This window comes from Salmo trutta, chromosome 21 (assembly GCF_901001165.1).
Source record: "Salmo trutta chromosome 21, fSalTru1.1, whole genome shotgun sequence".
NCBI lineage: Eukaryota > Metazoa > Chordata > Actinopteri > Salmoniformes > Salmonidae > Salmo > Salmo trutta.
The window spans coordinates 50,293,805-50,313,920 of record NC_042977.1 but is presented as its reverse complement, the minus strand read 5'-3'; the positions used below and the strand labels follow the sequence as shown (position 1 = coordinate 50,313,920).

Below are 20,116 nucleotides of genomic sequence, written 5' to 3'. Positions count from 1 at the left end.
TGCCGACCCTCCACTCTAACCACTAGGCTACCTGCCGACCCTCCACTCTAACCACTAGGCTACCTGCCGACCCTCCACTCTAACCACTAGGCTACCTGCCGACCCTCCAGTCTAACCACTAGGCTACCTGCCGACCCTCCAGTCTAACCACTAGGCTACCTGCCGACCCTCCACTCTAACCACTAGTCTACCTGCCGACCCTCCACTCTAACCACTAGTCTACCTGCCGACCCTCCACTCTAACCACTAGTCTACCTGCCGACCCTCCACTCTAACCACTAGTCTTCCTGCCGACCCTCCACTCTAACCACTAGTCTACCTGCCGACCCTCCACTCTAACCACTAGTCTACCTGCCGACCCTCCACTCTAACCACTAGGCTACCTGCCGACCCTCCACTCTAACCACTAGGCTACCTGCCGACCCTCCACTCTAACCACTAGGCTACCTGCCGACCCTCCACTCTAACCACTAGGCTACCTGCCGACCCTCCACTCTAACCACTAGTCTTCCTGCCGACCCTCCACTCTAACCACTAGTCTACCTGCCGACCCTCCACTCTAACCACTAGGCTACCTGCCGACCCTCCACTCTAACCACTAGGCTACCTGCCGACCCTCCACTCTAACCACTAGGCTACCTGCCGACCCTCCACTCTAACCACTAGGCTACCTGCCGACCCTCCACTCTAACCACTAGGCTACCTGCCGACCCTCCACTCTAACCACTAGGCTACCTGCCGACCCTCCACTCTAACCACTAGGCTACCTGCCGACCCTCCACTCTAACCACTAGGCTACCTGCCGACCCTCCACTCTAACCACTAGGCTACCTGCCGACCCTCCACTCTAACCACTAGGCTACCTGCCGACCCTCCACTCTAACCACTAGGATACCTGCCGACCCTCCACTCTAACCACTAGGCTACCTGCCACCTCTAATGATTCAGCAAACACTATGCTTGAGAGTCATATGCAGTAATGTGTTGTATTGGATATTGGAAACATAACACTTTTTATTCAAGACAAAAACGGAATATCTTCGCCACATTTTTTTGCAGTTTTACTTTAGTACCTTGTTGCAAACAGGAAGCATGTTCTGGAATAGTTTTATTCTGTACAGGCTTCCTTCTTTTCACTCTGTCAATTAGTTTAGTATTGTGGAGTAACTACAATGTTGTTGATCCATCCTCAGTTTTATCATATCACAGCCATTTAACTCTAACTGTTTGAAAGTCACCATTGGCTTCATGGTGAAATCACCGAGCTGTTTCCTTCCTCTCAGGCAACTGAGTTAGGGAAGGACGCCTGTATCTTTGTAATGACTGGGTGTATCGATACACCATCCAAAGTGTAATTAATAACTTTACCATGCTCAAAGGTATATTCAATGTCTGATGTTTGCTTTTATTTGTACCCATCGACCAATAGGTACCTTTCTTTTTGAGGCATTGGAAAACCTCCCTGGTCTTTGTGGTTGAATCTGTGTTATGAAATTCACTGCTCGACTGAGGGACCTTACAGATAATTGTATGTGTGTGGGGGTACAGAGATGAGGTAGTCATTCATGAATCATGTTAAACACTATTATTGCACACAGAGTGAGTCCATGCAACTTATTATGTGACTTGTTAAACACGTTTTTACTCCTGAACTTATTTAGGCTCCACATAACAAAGGGGTTGAATACTTATTGACTCAAGAAATGTCAGCTTTTCATTTGGTTTGATTTGTATGTCTGAGAACATAATTTCACTTTGACATGATGGTGTATTGTGTTTGTAGGCCAGTGACATTTTAATGACATCCATTTTAAATTCAGGCTGTAACTAAACAACATGTGGAGAAAGCCAAGAGGTGTGAATACTTTCTGAAGGCTCTGTAGTAATGTACTATGTAACTAATAACATAACAGATGTGTTCGCATTTATTAAAGGATCCCGACTACTTCCTGTCAAGGCAGCAGCTACTCTTCCTGGGGGGTACCCATTAAAGGGTATACTAGTTAGGGTCGCCAGGCTGTCCGTACCCATTAAAGGGTATACTAGTTATGGCAGCCAGGCTGTCCGTACCCATAAGGGGGTATAATAGTTATGGCAGCCAGGCTGTCCGTACCCATTAAAGGGTATACTAGTTAGGGTCGCCAGGCTGTCCATACCCATAAGGGGGTATAATAGTTAGGGCAGCCAGGCTGTCCGTACCCATAAGGGGGTATAATAGTTAGGGCCACCAGGCTGTCCGTACCCATAAGGGGGTATAATAGTTAGGGCAGCCAGGCTGTCCGTACCCATAAGGGGGTATAATAGTTAGGGCCTCCAGGCTGTCCGTACCCATAAGGGGGTATAATAGTTAGGGCAGCCAGGCTGTCCGTACCCATAAGGGGGTATAATAGTTAGGGCCTCCAGGCTGTCCGTACCCATAAGGGGGTATAATAGTTAGGGCAGCCAGGCTGTCCGTACCCATAAGGGGGTATAATAGTTAGGGTCACCAGGCTGTCCGTACCCATAAGGGGGTATAATAGTTAGGGTCACCAGGCTGTCCGTACCCATAAGGGGGTATAATAGTTATGGCCGACAGGCTGTCCATACCTCTTGATGTATTCCATGACGAAGGCGACCCATCCCTGAGCAGCGTAGACCTCTCCACAGGACCCGGCCTTGACCAGAGAGGTCTGATGGGAGGAGGAGTGGAGTTTAGCCAGGTCCTCCTTACCTGGGATGGGCAGGGACAAGTCCTGGAAGTTCTCGAGGGTCACTGACACCTGGAGAAGAATGAAGGGAAGTCATTTTATTAATTTAACCTTTTAAAATCAGGGAGTCACAGATGAAGCCTAAATAAATCAAAATTACACATGAAATACTTTTAAGAAATGCAAGCAGAACAAACCCCTGTGATAGAAAACATTCATCAGTAATGTAATCAGGGTGTAGAGATGAGGAATAGGAAGGAGAGTACAGGTGTTTCTCACACCTTTATATGGAAAGAATAAAGACCATAGAGAATGGTCCATCCTTTACAGGACAGGGGGACACAGAGGGTCCATCCTTTACAGGACAGGGGGACACAGAGGGTCCATATTTTACAGGACAGGGGGACACAGAGGGTCCATATTTTACAGGACAGGGGGACACAGAGGGTCCATCCTTTACAGGACAGGGGGACACAGAGGGTCCATCCTTTACAGGACAGGGGGACACAGAGGGTCCATATTTTACAGGACAGGGGGACACAGAGGGTCCATCCTTTACAGGACAGGGGGACACAGAGGGTCCATCCTTTACAGGACAGGGGGACACAGAGGGTCCATCCTTTACAGGACAGGGGGACACAGAGGGTCCATCCTTTACAGGACAGGGGGACACAGAGGGTCCATCCTTTACAGGACAGGGGGACACAGAGGGTCCATCCTTTACAGGACAGGGGGACACAGAGGGTCCATCCTTTACAGGACAGGGGGACACAGAGGGTCCATATTTTACAGGACAGGGGGACACAGAGGGTCCATCCTTTACAGGACAGGGGGACACAGAGGGTCCATATTTTACAGGACAGGGGGACAAAGAGGGTCCATCCTTTACAGGACAGGGGGACACAGAGGGTCCATCCTTTACAGGACAGGGGGACACAGAGGGTCCATCCTTTACAGGACAGGGGGACACAGAGGGTCCATCCTTTACAGGACAGGGGGACACAGAGGGTCCATCCTTTACAGGACAGGGGGACACAGAGGGTCCATCCTTTACAGGACAGGGGGACACAGAGGGTCCATCCTTTACAGGACAGGGGGACACAGAGGGTCCATCCTTTACAGGACAGGGGGACACAGAGGGTCCATCCTTTACAGGACAGGGGGACACAGAGGGTCCATCCTTCACAGGACAGGGGGACAGAGGGTTAAGGTCTATTCCATGTTAATTATTCCCCATGGCTGGCTGTTAGTTTCTTCTCACCAATGAGTCTGCAACGGAGTACCTCCTCGACCCCTCGCCGAACGACAACACATTTGGGGCCGTCTAATTGGTCCAGAAACTGATGGGCTGGGGCCAGATTCAGGATACACGTGGGTAATGCGGCGGTGTGAAAATGTGTAATTGGCTTTGATTGGTTAGAGACGATCCAATCGCTGGTGACTATGTTTTGTACAACGCCCCTCGACGCCACAAATGACTTGAATAATTGCAGCCTCAGACTGAAGCCTGTAGCGAAACGACAGAGCAGAGGGAGAATGTCGAGTGGTCAGGCTAGGTGCTCAACAAGACTGGCTAGACAAACTACTCACCCTATCGCAGGTCAGACACTGCACTGAGCTGACAATGGTCCCATCAAACACGTCTGATATCACACTACGGTACTTCTTCTGGCGCTTGCTCTTCGGTGAGGAAAACGAGGTCACTGAAGAGGCAGAGAGAGAGAGAGAGAGAGGCAGAGAGAGAGGCAGAGAGAGAGGCAGAGAGAGAGAGGCAGAGAGGCAGAGAGAGAGAGAGAGGCACACAGACAACAATTTTTTTCTTTAAATTGTTTGCATTACCACCGCAGTGTCTTTCTGCCTACATTACCACCGCAGTGTCTTTCTGCCTACATTACCACCGCAGTGTCTTTCTGCCTACATTACCACCGCAGTGTCTTTCTGCCTACATTACCACCGCAGTGTCTTTCTGCCTACATTACCACCGCAGTGTCTTTCTGCCTACATTACCACCGCAGTGTCTTTCTGCCTACATTACCCAGAGAGATATTCTATGTGCTACATAGTAAATACTTTTCAGATGGCTGGAGGAGATTCCTGGCCAGACACAGTTGTTCTTGGGTGGACTGGAGGACATCTTGGTGAAGGAGTGTCCTTCCATGGGGACTGGAGTCTGGGGTCTGGTGCTGCTAGAGACTACCTCGGGGAACGAGTCTGGAGCGAGGGAGAGAGGAAGAGACTAGGGATGTTAAAAGGTTAACCGTTAAAAATCGTCTAGCCGCCGAAAATACATTTGACCGGTCAAGCTTATCGGACTATAGGTACATTTGCATAAATTGTCAAGTTGTCATCCTGGTCATATTATCAACCCGTCCTGGTCACAGTATCAACCCGTCCTGGTCACAGTATCAACCCGTCCTGGTCACAGTATCAGCCCGTCCTGGTCACAGTATCAACCCGTCCTGGTCACAGTATCAACCCGTCCTGGTCACAGTATCAACCCGTCCTGGTCACAGTATCAACCCGTCCTGGTCACAGTATCAACCCGTCCTGGTCACAGTATCAACCCGTCCTGGTCACAGTATCAACCCGTCCTGGTCACAGTATCAACCCGTCCTGGTCACAGTATCAACCCTTCCTGGTCACAGTATCAACCCTTCCTGGTCACAGTATCAACCCATCCTGGTCACAGTATCAACCCTTCCTGGTCACAGTATCAACCCTTCCTGGTCACAGTATCAACCCTTCCTGGTCACAGTATCAGCCCGTCCTGGTCACAGTATCAACCCGTCCTGGTCACAGTATCAACCCATCCTGGTCACAGTATCAACCCGTCCTGGTCACAGTATCAACCCGTCCTGGTCACAGTATCAACCCGTCCTGGTCACAGTATCAACCCGTCCTGGTCACAGTATCAACCCATCCTGGTCACAGTATCAACCCGTCCTGGTCACAGTATCAACCCGTCCTGGTCACAGTATCAACCCGTCCTGGTCACAGTATCAACCCTTCCTGGTCACAGTATCAACCCTTCCTGGTCACAGTATCAGCCCGTCCTGGTCACAGTATCAACCCATCCTGGTCACAGTATCAACCCATCCTGGTCACAGTATCAACCCATCCTGGTCACAGTATCAACCCTTCCTGGTCATATCAACAACTAGGCTTGAGCTCAGCAGGCTAACACAATGTTGAGGTACACAGACAGGCTCAGCGGGATAACAAATGTATTTATTTTACCTTTATTTACTAGGCAAGTCAGATAAAACCAAATTCTTATTTACAATGACGGCCTAGGAACAGTGGGTTAACTGCCTTGTTCAGGGGGCAGAAACAACAGATTTGTACCTTGTCAGCTCGGGGATTCAAACTTGCAACCTTTTGGTTACTAGTCCAACGCTCTAACCACTAGGCTACCCTTCCGCCCTGACAATATTGAGGCAAGCAAGACTGATATGATGGTTTGAACCTACGTGATTCATCCATCCATCCAGTCGTTCATAATTCAATAATTCAAGGTTTACCTACCAGCCATGTTTCCCTGTATCTGGACCTTGACGGCCCCCTGGCTGCTGATGATGGGCACGGCCTCGGAAGTGGTATCCATGTCTTTATATAGGTCTCCCCCTGATGACCCTGACCCCCGATAGAGGTTGTTGATCAGGTTCTTCTCCTTCTGCCAGTCCCTATTGGTTTGTCCCGAGGAGTTGGAGGAGTCAGGTCCATCAGAGATCAGCATCTCTGCTTCGTTAGACTCCTCCCCTAACGGCGCTGCCGACCGACCATCCCCGCTCCCGCCTTTGATGTCCGCCCGCTCGCTGCTGCTGCCGCAAGACTCGCACGACTGGAAGTCTCCGTCTGATTGGCTGCGGCTGTCGTCGTCGGGGCAGTCGTCCATGGCGATGGCGTGCGAGTGTTGGTCGTTGTCGAGGGGCTCGGCCAGCGGCTCCTTGAGCTCCTCGTGGAGCTGGTCCATCAGACAGCGTAGGAACTCCTGAGAGTCCTGATGAAAACATTATAGTATGGTTCTAATATGGTTCTAGTCCTATTGGAAACATTATAGTACAATATGGTTCTAGTCCTATTGGAAACATTATAGTAAAGTTCTAATATGGTTCTAGTCCTATTGGAAACATTATAGTATAGTTCTAATATGGTTCTAGTCCTATTGGAAACATTATAGTACAATATGGTTCTAGTCCTATTGGAAACATTATAGTACAATATGGTTCTAGTCCTATTGGAAACATTATAGTATAGTTCTAATATGGTTCTCGTCCTATTGGAAACATAGTATAGTTCTAATCCTATTGGAAACATAGTATAGTTACAATATGGTTCTAGTCCTATTGGAAACATAGTATAGTTACAATATGGTTCTAGTCCTATTGGAAACATAGTACAATATGGGTCTCGTCCTATTGGAAACATTATAGTATAGTTCTAATATGATTCTAGTCCTAATGGAAACATTATATACTGCTCACAAAAATAAAGGGAACACTTAAACAACACAATGTAACTCCAAGTCAATCACACTTCTGTGAAATCAAACTGTCCACTTAGGAAGCAACACTGATTGACAATAAATTTCACATGCTGTTGTGCAAATGGAATAGAAAACAGGTGGAAATCATAGGCAATGCGCAAGACACCCCCAATAAAAGGAGTGGTTCTGCAGGTGGTGACCACAGACCACTTCTCAGTTCCTATGCTTCCTGGCTGATGTTGGTCACTTTTGAATGCTGGCGGTGCTTTCACTCTAGTGGTAGCATGAGACGGAGTCTACAACCCACACAAGTGGCTCAGGTAGTGCAGCTCATCCAGGGTGGCACATCAATGCGAGCTGTGGCAAGAAGGTTTGCTGTGTCTGTCTGCGTAGTGTCCAGAGCATGGAGGCGCTACCAGGAGACAGGCCAGTACATCAGGAGACGTGGAGGAGGCCGTAGGAGGGCAACAACCCAGCAGCAGGACCGCTACCTCCGCCTTTGTGCAAGGAGGAGCAGGAGGAGCACTGCCAGAGCCCTGCAAAATGACCTCCAGCAGGCCACAAATGTGCATGTGTCTGCTCAAACGGTCAGAAACAGACTCCATGAGGGTGGTATGAGGGCCTGACGTCCACAGGTGGGGGTTGTGCTTACAGCCTAACACCGTGCAGGACATTTGGCATTTGCCAGAGAACACCAAGATTGGCAAATTCGCCACTGGCGCCCTGTGCTCTTCGCAGATGAAAGCAGGTTCACACTGAGCACGTGACAGACGTGACAGTCTGGAGACGCCGTGGAGAACGTTCTGCTGCCTGCGACATCCTCCAGCATGACCGGTTTGGCGGTGGGTCAGTCATGGTGTGGGGTGGCATTTCTTTGGGGGGCCGCACAGCCCTCCATGTGCTCGCCAGAGGTAGCCTGACTGCCATTAGGCACCGAGATGAGATCCTCAGACCCCTTGTGAGACCATATGCTGGTGCGGTTGGCCCTGGGTTCCTCCTAATGCAAGACAATGCTAGACCTCATGTGGCTGGAGCGTGTCAGCAGTTCCTGCAAGAGGAAGGCATTGATGCTATGGACTGGCCCGCCCGTTCCCCAGACCTGAATCCAATTGAGCACATCTGGGACATCATGTCTCGCTCCATCCACCAACGCCACGTTGCACCACAGACTGTCCAGGAGTTGGCGGATGCTTTAGTCCAGGTCTGGGAGGAGATCCCTTAGGAGACCATCCACCAGCTCATCAGGAGCATGCCCAGGCGTTGTAGGGAGGTCATACAGGCACGTGGAGGCCACACACACTACTGAGCCTCATTTTGACTTGTTTTAAGGACATTATATCAAAGTTGGATCAGCCTGTAGTGTGGTTTTCCACTTTAATTTTGAGTGTGACTCCAAATTCAGACCTCCATGGGTTGATAAATTGGATTTCCATTGATGATTTTTGTGTGATTTTGTTGTCAGCACATTCAACTATGTAAAGAAAAAAGTATTTAATAAGATTATTTCATTCATTCAGGTCTAGGATGTGTTATTTTAGTGTTCCCTTTATTTTTTTGAGCAGTGTATATATATATATATACACAGTGTAGTATAGTTACAATATGGTTCTCGTCCTAATGGAAACATATTATAGACGTCCACAATGTCAAAGTATGTTTTTATTTCATTTTTTCAAATGTATAAAATTATTATTATTATATATATTTTTTTTTAATCTGACATTTCTTGAGTCAATAAGTATTCCACCCCTTTGTTATGTGGAGCCTAAATAAGTTCAGGAGTAGAAACGTGTTTAACAAGTCACATAATAAGTTGCATGGACTCACTCTGTGTGCAATAATAGTGTTTAACATGATTTCTGAATGACTACCTCATCTCTGTACCCCCACACACAATCAATTATCTGCAAGGTCCCTCAGTCGAGCAGTGAATTTCAAACAGATTCAACCACAAAGACCAGGGAGGTTCTCCAATGCCTCAAAGAAGGGCACCCATTGGTCGATGGGTTCAAATAAAAAAAAAAGCAGACATTGAATATCCCTTTGAGCATGGTGAAGTTATTAATTACACTTTGGATGTTGTATCAATACACCCAGTCACTACAAAGACACATGTGTCCTTGCTAATGAAACTATACCAAAATATGCATCCTGTTTGCAACAAGGCACTAATGTAATACTGGCATGGTGGTGGCTGCATCATGTTATGGGTATGCTTTGTAATCGTTAAGGACTGGAGAGTTTTTCAGGATAAAAAGAAAAAAAGGAGCTAAGCACAAGCAAAATCCTAGAGGAAAGCTTGGTTCAGTCTGCTTTCCACCAGACACTGCGAGATGAATTCACCTTTCAGCAGGACAATAACCTACAACACAATGACAAATCAACATTTGAATTGCTTACCAAGGCGGCAGTGAATGTTCCTGTGTGGCCTAGTTACAGTTTTGATTTAAATCTACTTGAAAATGGTTTTCTAGAAACCATCATGACAGAGCTTGAAGAAAGTTGAAAATAATAAACGGTAGACTGTGGCAGATGAATCAGAATTAGTTGGGTAACATAGATAATTAAGATGCTTTATTAGCATAATATGCTTATGTGAGATACTTGTCATTAGAAAGTATCCCTTTGGACTCTGGTGTCTTTCAGTTGCACGTTTCCCTCAGCTGGGGCTCAGTCACTTGGGGCCCAGAGAGGGGAGAGGTCAGACTTGTCTTTCACATGTCCCTGGTGCTATGCAGAATATCAGTAAAGGGAAGAGGACAGGATGGAACATTGTCTTCATATGTGAAATGTGTCTTTACCTATTCTTAAACCATGTGAAGGGATGGCGTGATTAATGGGGAACCAATTATTTGTCTCCACAATGTCTGTGTGCAAGTCACTCCCCTCAGTGAGCTTGTCCAGGAGTGGGATCAAGAGGGGGTTTACTTGAGATGGGAGTATCTAGAGTTGACAATTGATATATGCCATTGGATGAGTTGGTGTTCTTGTACTATGAAGTACCAGGAACGAGATTAGAACCTCGTCATTAGGGACCAAACTGAACAATAATTTATAGCGAATGTTATCTGGCTATGGGATACTCCTTTCTCAAATATAAAGTCCCTTTGTGAACTGTTCCTAAGATCTGTGGTTCATCATGTCCGTTGAGAGGGGTGGATCTTGGCTATAAAAGATCTTTGTACTTTTGTGTTGTCACTTTTCATTGGCGCATCATTGGAAGTCAAGTGCTTTCGCAAAGCTCTTATTATTAAAGATGTAGTTTTAGTATAACTGTGACTGGTGTGTGAAGTTTGTCTCTCTCCTCATTCGGTAATGCAGAAATTGGCTACCACAAGACTTACCCAGAATGACTCACTACTGGAATCATCTTCCAAAGGTGATTCTAACATGTATTGACTCGGGGGTATGAGAATTTGTAATTTAGACATTTCTGTATTTTAAAAAAAATATTTTTTCATTGCTAAAAACATGTTTTCACTTAGTCATTATGGGGTATTGTGTGTAGATGGTGAGGGGGAAAAAAACGATTTACTCCATTTCGATTTCAGGACATAACAACAAAATGTGGAAAATTCAAGCAACATGAATATTTTCAGAAGGCACTGCATCTAATAATATGGTTCCTCGTGGAGCTGATCCATCAGACAGCGCAAGAACCTCAGAGTCCAAATGTAAACATCTACACTGAACAAATATACAAATGAAACATGTAAAGTGTTGGTCTCATGTTTCATGAGCTGAAATAAAAGATCCCAGAAATGTTTCATACGCACAAAAAACGTATTTCTCTCAAATGTTGTGCACAAATTGGTTTACATTCCTCCTTTGCCAAGATAATCCATCCACCTGATATGTCAAGAAGCTGATTAAACAACATGATCATTACACAGGTGCATCTTGTGCTGGGGACAATAAAAGGCCTCTAAAATGTGCAGTTTTGTCACAATGCCACAGATGCCTCAAGTTGAGGGAGTGTGCAATTGGCATATTTACTGCAGGAATGTCCGCCAGAGCTGTTGCTAGAGAATTTTATGTTCATTTCTCTACCATAAGCCACCTCCAACACTGTTTTAGAGAATTTGGCAGTACTCGCAACCAGCTTCACAACCGCAGACCACTTGTATGACGTCGTGTGGGTGAGCGGTTTGCTGATGTCAACGTTGTGAACAGAGTGCCCCATGGTGGCGGTGGGGTTATGGTATGGGGCAGGCATAAGCTACGGACAACGAACAATTGCTTTTTATTTGATGGCACTTTGTATGCACAGAGATACTGTTGTCGTGCCATTCATCCGCCGCCATCACCTCATGTTTCAGCATGATAATGCACGGCCCCATGTCACAAGGATCTGTACACAATTCCTGGCAGCTGAATATGTCCCAGTTCTTCCATGGTCTGTATACTCACCAGACATGTCACCCATTGAACATGTTTGGGATGCTCTGGATCGACGTGTGCGACAGCGTGTTCCAGTTCCCGGCAATAGCCAGCAACTTCACACAGCCACTAGAGAGGAGTGGGACAACATTCCACAAGCCACAATCAACAGCCTGATCAACTCTACGTGAAGGAGATGCGTTGCGCTGCGTGAGGCAAGCAGCTAACGTTAGCTATCAAGCTAACGAAGTTAGCCCCAGATGAGTTTGATTTCTCTTTGTCTGGAGAGGTAAATGAATGGTTTCCAGCTCTGTAGGAGCTGTATCTACTACACTTTGTTTCAGGACAAACTGGATCACTCAGAGTTCCAATGCAGTAATTGTTTGCTTGCAAAGGATTATAGACTTGAGGTGGCTTCCTTGATCTCGCAAGTCGCCAGCCTACGTAAGAAACTGGGGGAAACGCCGAGTGGAATGTTTACCTTTCTACGCCGGTGGCTTGACGGCGTTCTCGCACGGTTGGATGCATCTCTGTCTTGTCGTTTGTTGTTAACCGACTGGCCAGTGTTACCCGGTGTTCGTTCACCAGGTGAGCCATCTCCTGCCTCTCCTCCCCCTATCTGATAGGAGAGTCGAAAGAGCACAGCAAGAGGAGCACGGCAATCAACGATGGTCGCATGTCACGAGCCGTGGAAGCCGAAGACAGCAGCCTGCCGCAAAACAGCCTACACTCCCAACGAGAGGCCCGGAGCGGATACAAACAACAAATATTTCTGCCGCCCTGGAGCCTGATCTTCCTGCACCTTTGTCGCTGGGGGAACCCGTGTGTGGCCGCTGTGCCTACTCCTTCCTCTACGATATCAAAGTCGGCAACCTTCCGTCCTTGCTCTGGATCGAGCAGGGCTTCTCCATCTGTCAGAGGCCTGCACCATCCTGTGAAGCGTGGGAGTGGGTGGATTTTTTTCATCCTTCTCGCTAGCCGTGCTGTTGGGCAGCTCCATGGTAGGAAATGTGACTTTTCCTGGTGCAAAAACAATGTCCACTCCCGGAGCTCAAGTAAATGACATTACTAAGCTGGTCCTGAATGTACTACACCAGGACATGGACATTGATTCTATCCTAGTCCATGTGGGTTTTAATAACATTATGAAGGGCAGCGTTGAACAGCTCAAACTGGATTTCAAAAGAGCTGATTGACTCTCTGCTAGAAACTAATTAAAGACCCATCATATCTGGCCTATTGCCCTCTCTGAATTGTGGCATTGAACACTTTAGCAGCATTCTTTCTCTTCACAACTGGCTATGTGATTATTGCAGCTTAATGGGTCTAACTTTTGTTGACAATTTCGACACCCTTTTGGGTTGGGATGAGCTGGGCCGCAGAGTGAAGGAAAAGTAGCCGGACAAGTGCTCAGCATATGTGGGAACTCCTTCAAGACTGTTGGAAAAGCATTCCTCATGAAGGTGGTTGAGGGAGAGCCAAGAGTGTGCAAAGCAGTCAAGGCAAAGGGTGGCTAAATATGAAATATATTTTGATTTGTTTAACACTCTTTTGGTTACTACATGATTACATGTGTTATTTCATAGTTTTGATGTCTTCACTATTATTCTACAATGTAGAAAATAGTCAAAATAAAAACCCTGCAATGAGTAGACGTGTCCAAACTTTTGACTGGTACTGTACACACTGAGTAACGAGAACTAGGCTATACACAAGGGGTACAAGTTGATGTGCAGGTAAAAGGGTCAATGCAGATAGTTAAATAGTTTGGGTAGATATTTGGTTAACTAACTATTTAGCAGTCTTATGGCCTGGGGAAATCTTTTCAGCTGTCTGAGGGGAAGTGTTGTCGTGCCCTTTTCACGACCATGTTCGTGTGTATGGACCATGATAGGTCCTTAGCGATGTGGACACTGAGGAGTTGAAGCTCTCGACCCAATCCACTACAGCCCCTTCGATATGAATGGGGTCGTGTTCTGCCCTCTGTTTCCTGTAGTTCACAATCAGCTTCCTTTGTCTTACTGACTTTGAGGGAGAGGTCGTTGTCCTGGCACCACACGGCCAGGTCTCTGACCTCCTCCTTATAGGCTGTCGCATCGTTGTCGGTGATCAGGCCTACTACGCCTGTTGTGTCATCAACAAACTTAACGATGGTGTTGGAGTCGTGCACAGCCACGCCGTCGTGGGTGAACAGGGAGTACAGGAGGGGACGAAGCACACACCTTTGAGGGGCCCCAGTGTTGAGGATCAGCGTGGTGGAGTGGTTGCTGCCTACCCTTACCACCTGGGGGCGGCTCGTCAGGAAGTCCAGGATCCAGTTGCAAAGGAGGTGTTCAGTCCCAGGGTCCTTAGCTTAGGGATGAGCTATGAGGGGATAACGATGTAGCTGTAGTCAATGAATAGCATTCTTTCGTCGGCGTTCCTTTTGTCCAAGTGGGAGAGGGCGAAGTGGACTCAGAGTTCCTTCATCGGTATTGATAATTTCCAGCTTGCCTTGTAGCGCAGAGAAGAACAGTGTAGCGTAACAATTGAATATTCCCTGAGCAACATGCTTATAAAAATGGTGGCTGGTTGAGGAAAGAGACATGAAAGGGACCTATTCTTCAACAGCAGTTTACTTTAACAGCCCTGGAGAAGACACCTGCCCGTTGGGAGTACTAACAGCCCTGGAGAAGACACCTGCCCGTTGGGAGTACTAACAGCCCTGGAGAAGACACCTGCCCGTTGGTAGTATTAACAGCCCTGGAGAAGACACCTGCCCGTTGGGAGTACTAACAGCCCTGGAGAAGACACCTGCCCGTTGGGAGTACTAACAGCCCTGGAGAAGACACCTGCCCGTTGGGAGTATTAACAGCCCTGGAGAAGCCACCTGCCCGTTGGGAGTACTAACAGCCCTGGAGAAGACACCTGCCCGTTGGGAGTATTAACAGCCCTGGAGAAGACACCTGTCCGTTGGTAGTATTAACAGCCCTGGAGAAGACACCTGCCCGTTGGGAGTACTAAAAGCCCTGGAGAAGACACCTGCCCGTTGGGAGTATTAACAGCCCTGGAGAAGCCACCTGCCCGTTGGGAGTATTAACAGCCCTGGAGAAGCCACCTGCCCGTTGGGAGTACTAGATATACTGGATATCGACCATATTACCAGACTGAATGAGAACACACCTACCTGTTGGGAGTATCCTCTGAACATGGGGTTAACAGCCTTGATCCCCTGGAACAGATTGGTAGGGATCACATAGGACGGCCTAAAGAGACAGAACAAGGTTAGGACGGCCTAAAGAGACAGAACAAGGTTAGGACGGCCTACAGAGACCACAGAACAGGGTTAGGACGGCCTACAGAGACCAGAACAGGGTTAGGACGGCCTACAGAGACCAGAACAGGGTTAGGACGGCCTACAGAGACCAGAACAGGGTCAGGACGGCCTACAGAGACCAGAACAGGGTCAGGACGGCCTACAGAGACCAGAACAGGGTCAGGACGGCCTACAGAGACCACAGAACAGGGTTAGGACGGCCTACAGAGACCACTATAGGCTAACCCGCTCATTGATGAGGCCTGCAGAATCTGTGAAATGAACCCAAACATACTCTTCTAAACTGTCTGAATGGACGGATGGACAGCACCCAGGTGACGAGGACTGACTCAGAGGACAGCGTGAGGATAAGCAGTGTACCTGTTCTTGTGCCAGAGATCTGCCACCAGTTTCTGGTAGCTCTTACTCAGAGCAGGCTTCTTGTCTGTCCTCACCAGACCTCCACACTCCACAAAGAACTGGGTCAGCGGAGGACTAGAGAGAGAGAGAGAGAGAGAGAGACGAACTGGGTTAGAGGAAGTCTGTAGAAAGGAAAGAGGTCATACATCTTAATACACGCACAGAAACAAACAACGTACTGCACAGGGAGGAGACAGAGAGGTCAATAAACACACCTGACTGCATAGGGGGGAGACAGAGAGATCAATAAACACACCTGACCGCATTGGGGGAGACGGAGAGGTCAATAAACACACCTGACTGCACAGGGGGAGACAGAGAGGTCAATAAACACACCTGACTGCACAGGGGGAGACAGAGAGGTCAATAAACACACCTGACTGCACAGGGGGAGACAGAGAGGTCAATAAACACACCTGACTGCACAGGGGGAGACAGAGAGGTCAATAAACACACCTGACTGCACAGGGGGAGACAGAGAGGTCAATAAACACACCTGACTGCACAGGGGGAGACAGAGAGGTCAATAAACACACCTGACTGCACAGGGGGAGACAGAGAGGTCAATAAACACACCTGACTGCACAGGGGGAGACAGAGAGGTCAATAAACACACCTGACTGCACAGGGGGAGACAGAGAGGTCAATAAACACACCTGACTGCACAGGGGGAGACAGAGAGGTCAATAAACACACCTGACTGCACAGGGGGAGACAGAGAGGTCAATAAACACACCTGACTGCACAGGGGGAGACAGAGAGGTCAATAAACACACCTGACTGCACAGGGGGAGACAGAGAGGTCAATAAACACACCTGACTGCACAGGGGGAGACAGAGAGGTCAATAAACACACCTGACTGCACAGGGGGAGACAGAGGTCAATAAACACACCTGACTGCACAGGGGGAGACAGAGAGGTTAGAGCGATGGACTAGTAACCGAAAGTGTGCTAGATCGAATCCCCGAGCTGACAAGGTACAAATCTGTCATTCTGCCCCTGAACAAGGCAGTTAACCCACTGTTCCTAGGCCGTCATTGGAAATAAGAATTTGTTCTTAACTGACTTGGCTAGTTAAATAAAGGTAAAATAAAATACAATTTACACAGGTAGACTCCATTCAAGCTCCAATCAATGGAAACAGGATGCACCTGAGCTCAATTTCAAGTCTCATTGCAAAGGTTCTGAATATTTATGTAAATCAGTTCATTTTTAATACATTTGCAAAAAATATATATTTTTGCTTTGTCATTATGGGGTATTGCATGTAGATTGATGAGGGGAAAATGTATTCAATCCATTTTAGAATTAGGCTATAACATAACAAAATCAAAGGGGGTCTGAATACTTTCTGAATGCACCGTCTATGGGGGGGAAAAACAGCCGGCGACCGAGGGGGGGAAAAACAGCGGGCGACCGAGGATGACATGGAGAAGGAGAATTACTCTCACACTGAAATATCAATTTAGTATGAAATTATAATCGAACAAAATGTTGAATTCCAAACTTCATTTGTCGGTTGTTTTTTTATTAGGACAAAATTATGCAGTTGCATAAATTATAAAGATAATCTTGATTGTGTTTCTTAAACTATTGTATAATTAATTAATTAATTAATTAATTAATATGAGGTAATCCAATCTAGCCTAACCGAGCTAGGATGAGCGGGCTCATCGAAAGGCTTCCAGTTGGCAGACACTGCTTCTCCAATAGAAATCCCCCCGTCACACTTTTGTAGGCGATGTCATGGCATCGTCGGGTCAAACGATTGTCTCGCATCGAACTGCGAATGTGCAGCCAATCAAATCAAATGCACTCCTTCGATATGAAGCCGTTTTTGACCTAAATAAAAACGATGTCTGTCACATTCACGAGGTCGGAGTAATAAATGTTAAACTGCTTAAGACATCGGCTTCAATCTAGGTTGTGCCTTTATACTTTGAGAAAATTAACAACTAAAAAGGAAGAATTTTTTTTCACATCTCTCATTGACTTCACAAACCCCAGGCATAGTCCGTTTCGCTAAGCGTCCCCGATGTCGCGCCTCTAGGTTTAGAAAAACTCTCTGGTTGGGTTGACTATTGTCAAGGCAGGACGAAAAAACGACTACATTGACCATGATCCTTTGCTAGTTACAGCCACTGCCAACCATGATCCTTAGCAAATTTTTTTGGTGCCATTCAGCAATATGGCGCACTTCAAATTCAAAATAGTTCTGGCTTCATGCGCCAAAAATCGGGAGTTTTCCATAGGAACACTTTGGATGACTTCAGCGCCATCTACTGGTTTAATATGTCTACGGGTCTCACCAGTTGGACAGGGCCTGCAGGGCTGCATTCATATAGCAGGTGTTCCCTATGTTCTTCAATCCCGTCAGACCTACAGGAGGAGACGGACACAAAGAGTTTGAACTCGCTACAGAACAGCAGAGAGAGAGAGAGCATGGCTGATGCTAGCGTGAGCATTGGTCCAGTCAGATGAAGGCGTACCTCGGGCGCGTAGCTCCTCCTCTTCCTCCGTCTCCATGCCCAGGTCTTCACAGCCATTAGTAGAGGGCAGTCTCAGAGAAGTGGGACTGCCCTGCACCCTGGTACACTCCTGGAACAGAAGACAACCACATCAGAACCATCCTCGTCTAGAACCATATCAGAACCATCCTCATCTAGAAACATCCTCATCTAGAACCATCCTCATCTAGAACCATATCAGAACCATCCTCGTCAAGAACCATCCTCGTCGAGAACCACATCAGAACCATCCACATCTAGAACAATCCTCGTCTAGAACCATCCTCGTCTAGAACCATCCTCGTCTAGAACCACAGAACCATCCACAACAATCCTCATCTAGAACCACATCAGAACCATCCACATCTACAACAATCCTCATCTAGAACCACATCAGAACCATCCTCGTCTAGAACCATCCTCGTCTAGAACCATCCTCGTCTAGAACCATATGAGAACCATCCTCGTCTAGAACCATATGAGAACCATCCTCGTCTAGAACCATCCTCGTCTAGAACCATATGAGAACCATCCTCGTCTAGAACCATATGAGAACCATCCTCGTCTAGAACCATATGAGAACCATCCTCGTCTAGAACCATATGAGAACCATCCTCGTCTAGAACCATATGAGAACCATCCTCGTCTAGAACCATATCAGAACCATCCTCGTCTAGAACCATATGAGAACCATCCTCGTCTAGAACCATATCAGAACCATCCTCGTCTAGAACCATATCAGAACCATCCTCGTCTAGAACCATCCTCATCTAGAACCATATGAGAACCATCCTCGTCTAGAACCATATGAGAACCATCCTCGTCTAGAACCATATGAGAACCATCCTCGTCTAGAACCATCCTCGTCTAGAACCATATGAGAACCATCCTCGTCTAGAACCATATGAGAACCATCCTCGTCTAGAACCATATGAGAAACCATCCTCGTCTAGAACCATATGAGAAACCATCCTCGTCTAGAACCATATGAGAACCATCCTCGTCTAGAACCATATGAGAACCATCCTCGTCTAGAACCATATGAGAACCATCCTCATCTAGAACCATATGAGAACCATCCTCGTCTAGAACCATATGAGAACCATCCTCGTCTAGAACCATATGAGAACCATCCTCGTCTAGAACCATATGAGAACCATCCTCGTCTAGAACCATATGAGAACCATCCTCGTCTAGAACCATATGAGAACCATCCTCGTCTAGAACCATATGAGAACCATCCTCGTCTAGAACCATATGAGAACCATCCTCGTCTAGAACCATATGAGAACCATCCTCGTCTAGAACCATATGAGAACCATCCTCGTCTAGAACCATATGAGAACCATCCTCGTCTAGAACCATATGAGAACCATCCTCGTCTAGAACCATATGAGAACCATCCTCATCTAGAACCATCCTCATCTAGAACCATATGAGAACCATCCTCATCTAGAACCATATGAGAACCATCCTCATCTAGAACCATATGAGAACCATCCTCATCTAGAACCATATGAGAACCATCCTCATCTAGAACCATATGAGAACCATCCTCATCTAGAACCATATGAGAACCATCCTCATCTAGAACCATATGAGAACCATCCTCATCTAGAACCATATGAGAACCATCCTCATCTAGAACCATATGAGAACCATCCTCATCTAGAACCATATGAGAACCATCCTCATCTAGAACCATATGAGAACCATCCTCATCTAGAACCATCCTCATCTAGAACCATATGAGAACCATCCTCATCTAGAACCATATGAGAACCATCCTCATCTAAAACCATATGAGAACCATCCTCATCTAAAACCATATGAGAACCATCCTCATCTAGAACCATATGAGAACCATCCTCATCTAGAACCATATGAGAACCATCCTCATCTAGAACCATATGAGAACCATCCTCATCTAGAACCATATGAGAACCATCCTCATCTAGAACCATATGAGAACCATCCTCATCTAGAACCATATGAGAACCATCCTCGTCTAGAACCATATGAGAACCATCCTCATCTAGAACCATATCAGAACCATCCTCATCTAGAACCATATCAGAACCATCCTCATCTAGAACCATATCAGAACCATCCTCATCTAGAACCATATCAGAACCATCCTCATCTAGAACCATATGAGAACCATCCTCGTCTAGAACCATCTTCGTCTAGAACCATATCAGAACCATCCTCATCTAGAACCATATGAGAACCATCCTCGTCTAGAACCATATCAGAACCATCCTCATCTAGAACCATATCAGAACCATCCTCATCTAGAACCATATCAGAACCATCCTCATCTAGAACCATCCTCATCTA

General features: G+C 46.9%; 1 protein-coding gene across 3 annotated transcripts in view; it reads right to left on the bottom strand.

Annotated features, from left to right (window-relative positions):
* The window catches only part of usp33 (ubiquitin specific peptidase 33), an 81,058-nt gene that overhangs the window by 39,876 nt on the left and 21,066 nt on the right, over window positions 1–20,116 (bottom strand). For all 3 annotated transcript variants that reach the window (XM_029706066.1, XM_029706068.1, XM_029706067.1), the window contains exons 6-13: window positions 17,759–17,867; window positions 17,579–17,648; window positions 15,230–15,343; window positions 14,720–14,798; window positions 6,213–6,687; window positions 4,758–4,898; window positions 4,278–4,390; window positions 2,587–2,759 (exon numbers count right to left, since the gene is read on the bottom strand). In XM_029706066.1, coding sequence (XP_029561926.1) covers window positions 2,587–2,759; window positions 4,278–4,390; window positions 4,758–4,898; window positions 6,213–6,687; window positions 14,720–14,798; window positions 15,230–15,343; window positions 17,579–17,648; window positions 17,759–17,867 — 1,274 coding nt within the window. The remainder of the gene's footprint in view (window positions 1–2,586; window positions 2,760–4,277; window positions 4,391–4,757; window positions 4,899–6,212; window positions 6,688–14,719; window positions 14,799–15,229; window positions 15,344–17,578; window positions 17,649–17,758; window positions 17,868–20,116) is intronic.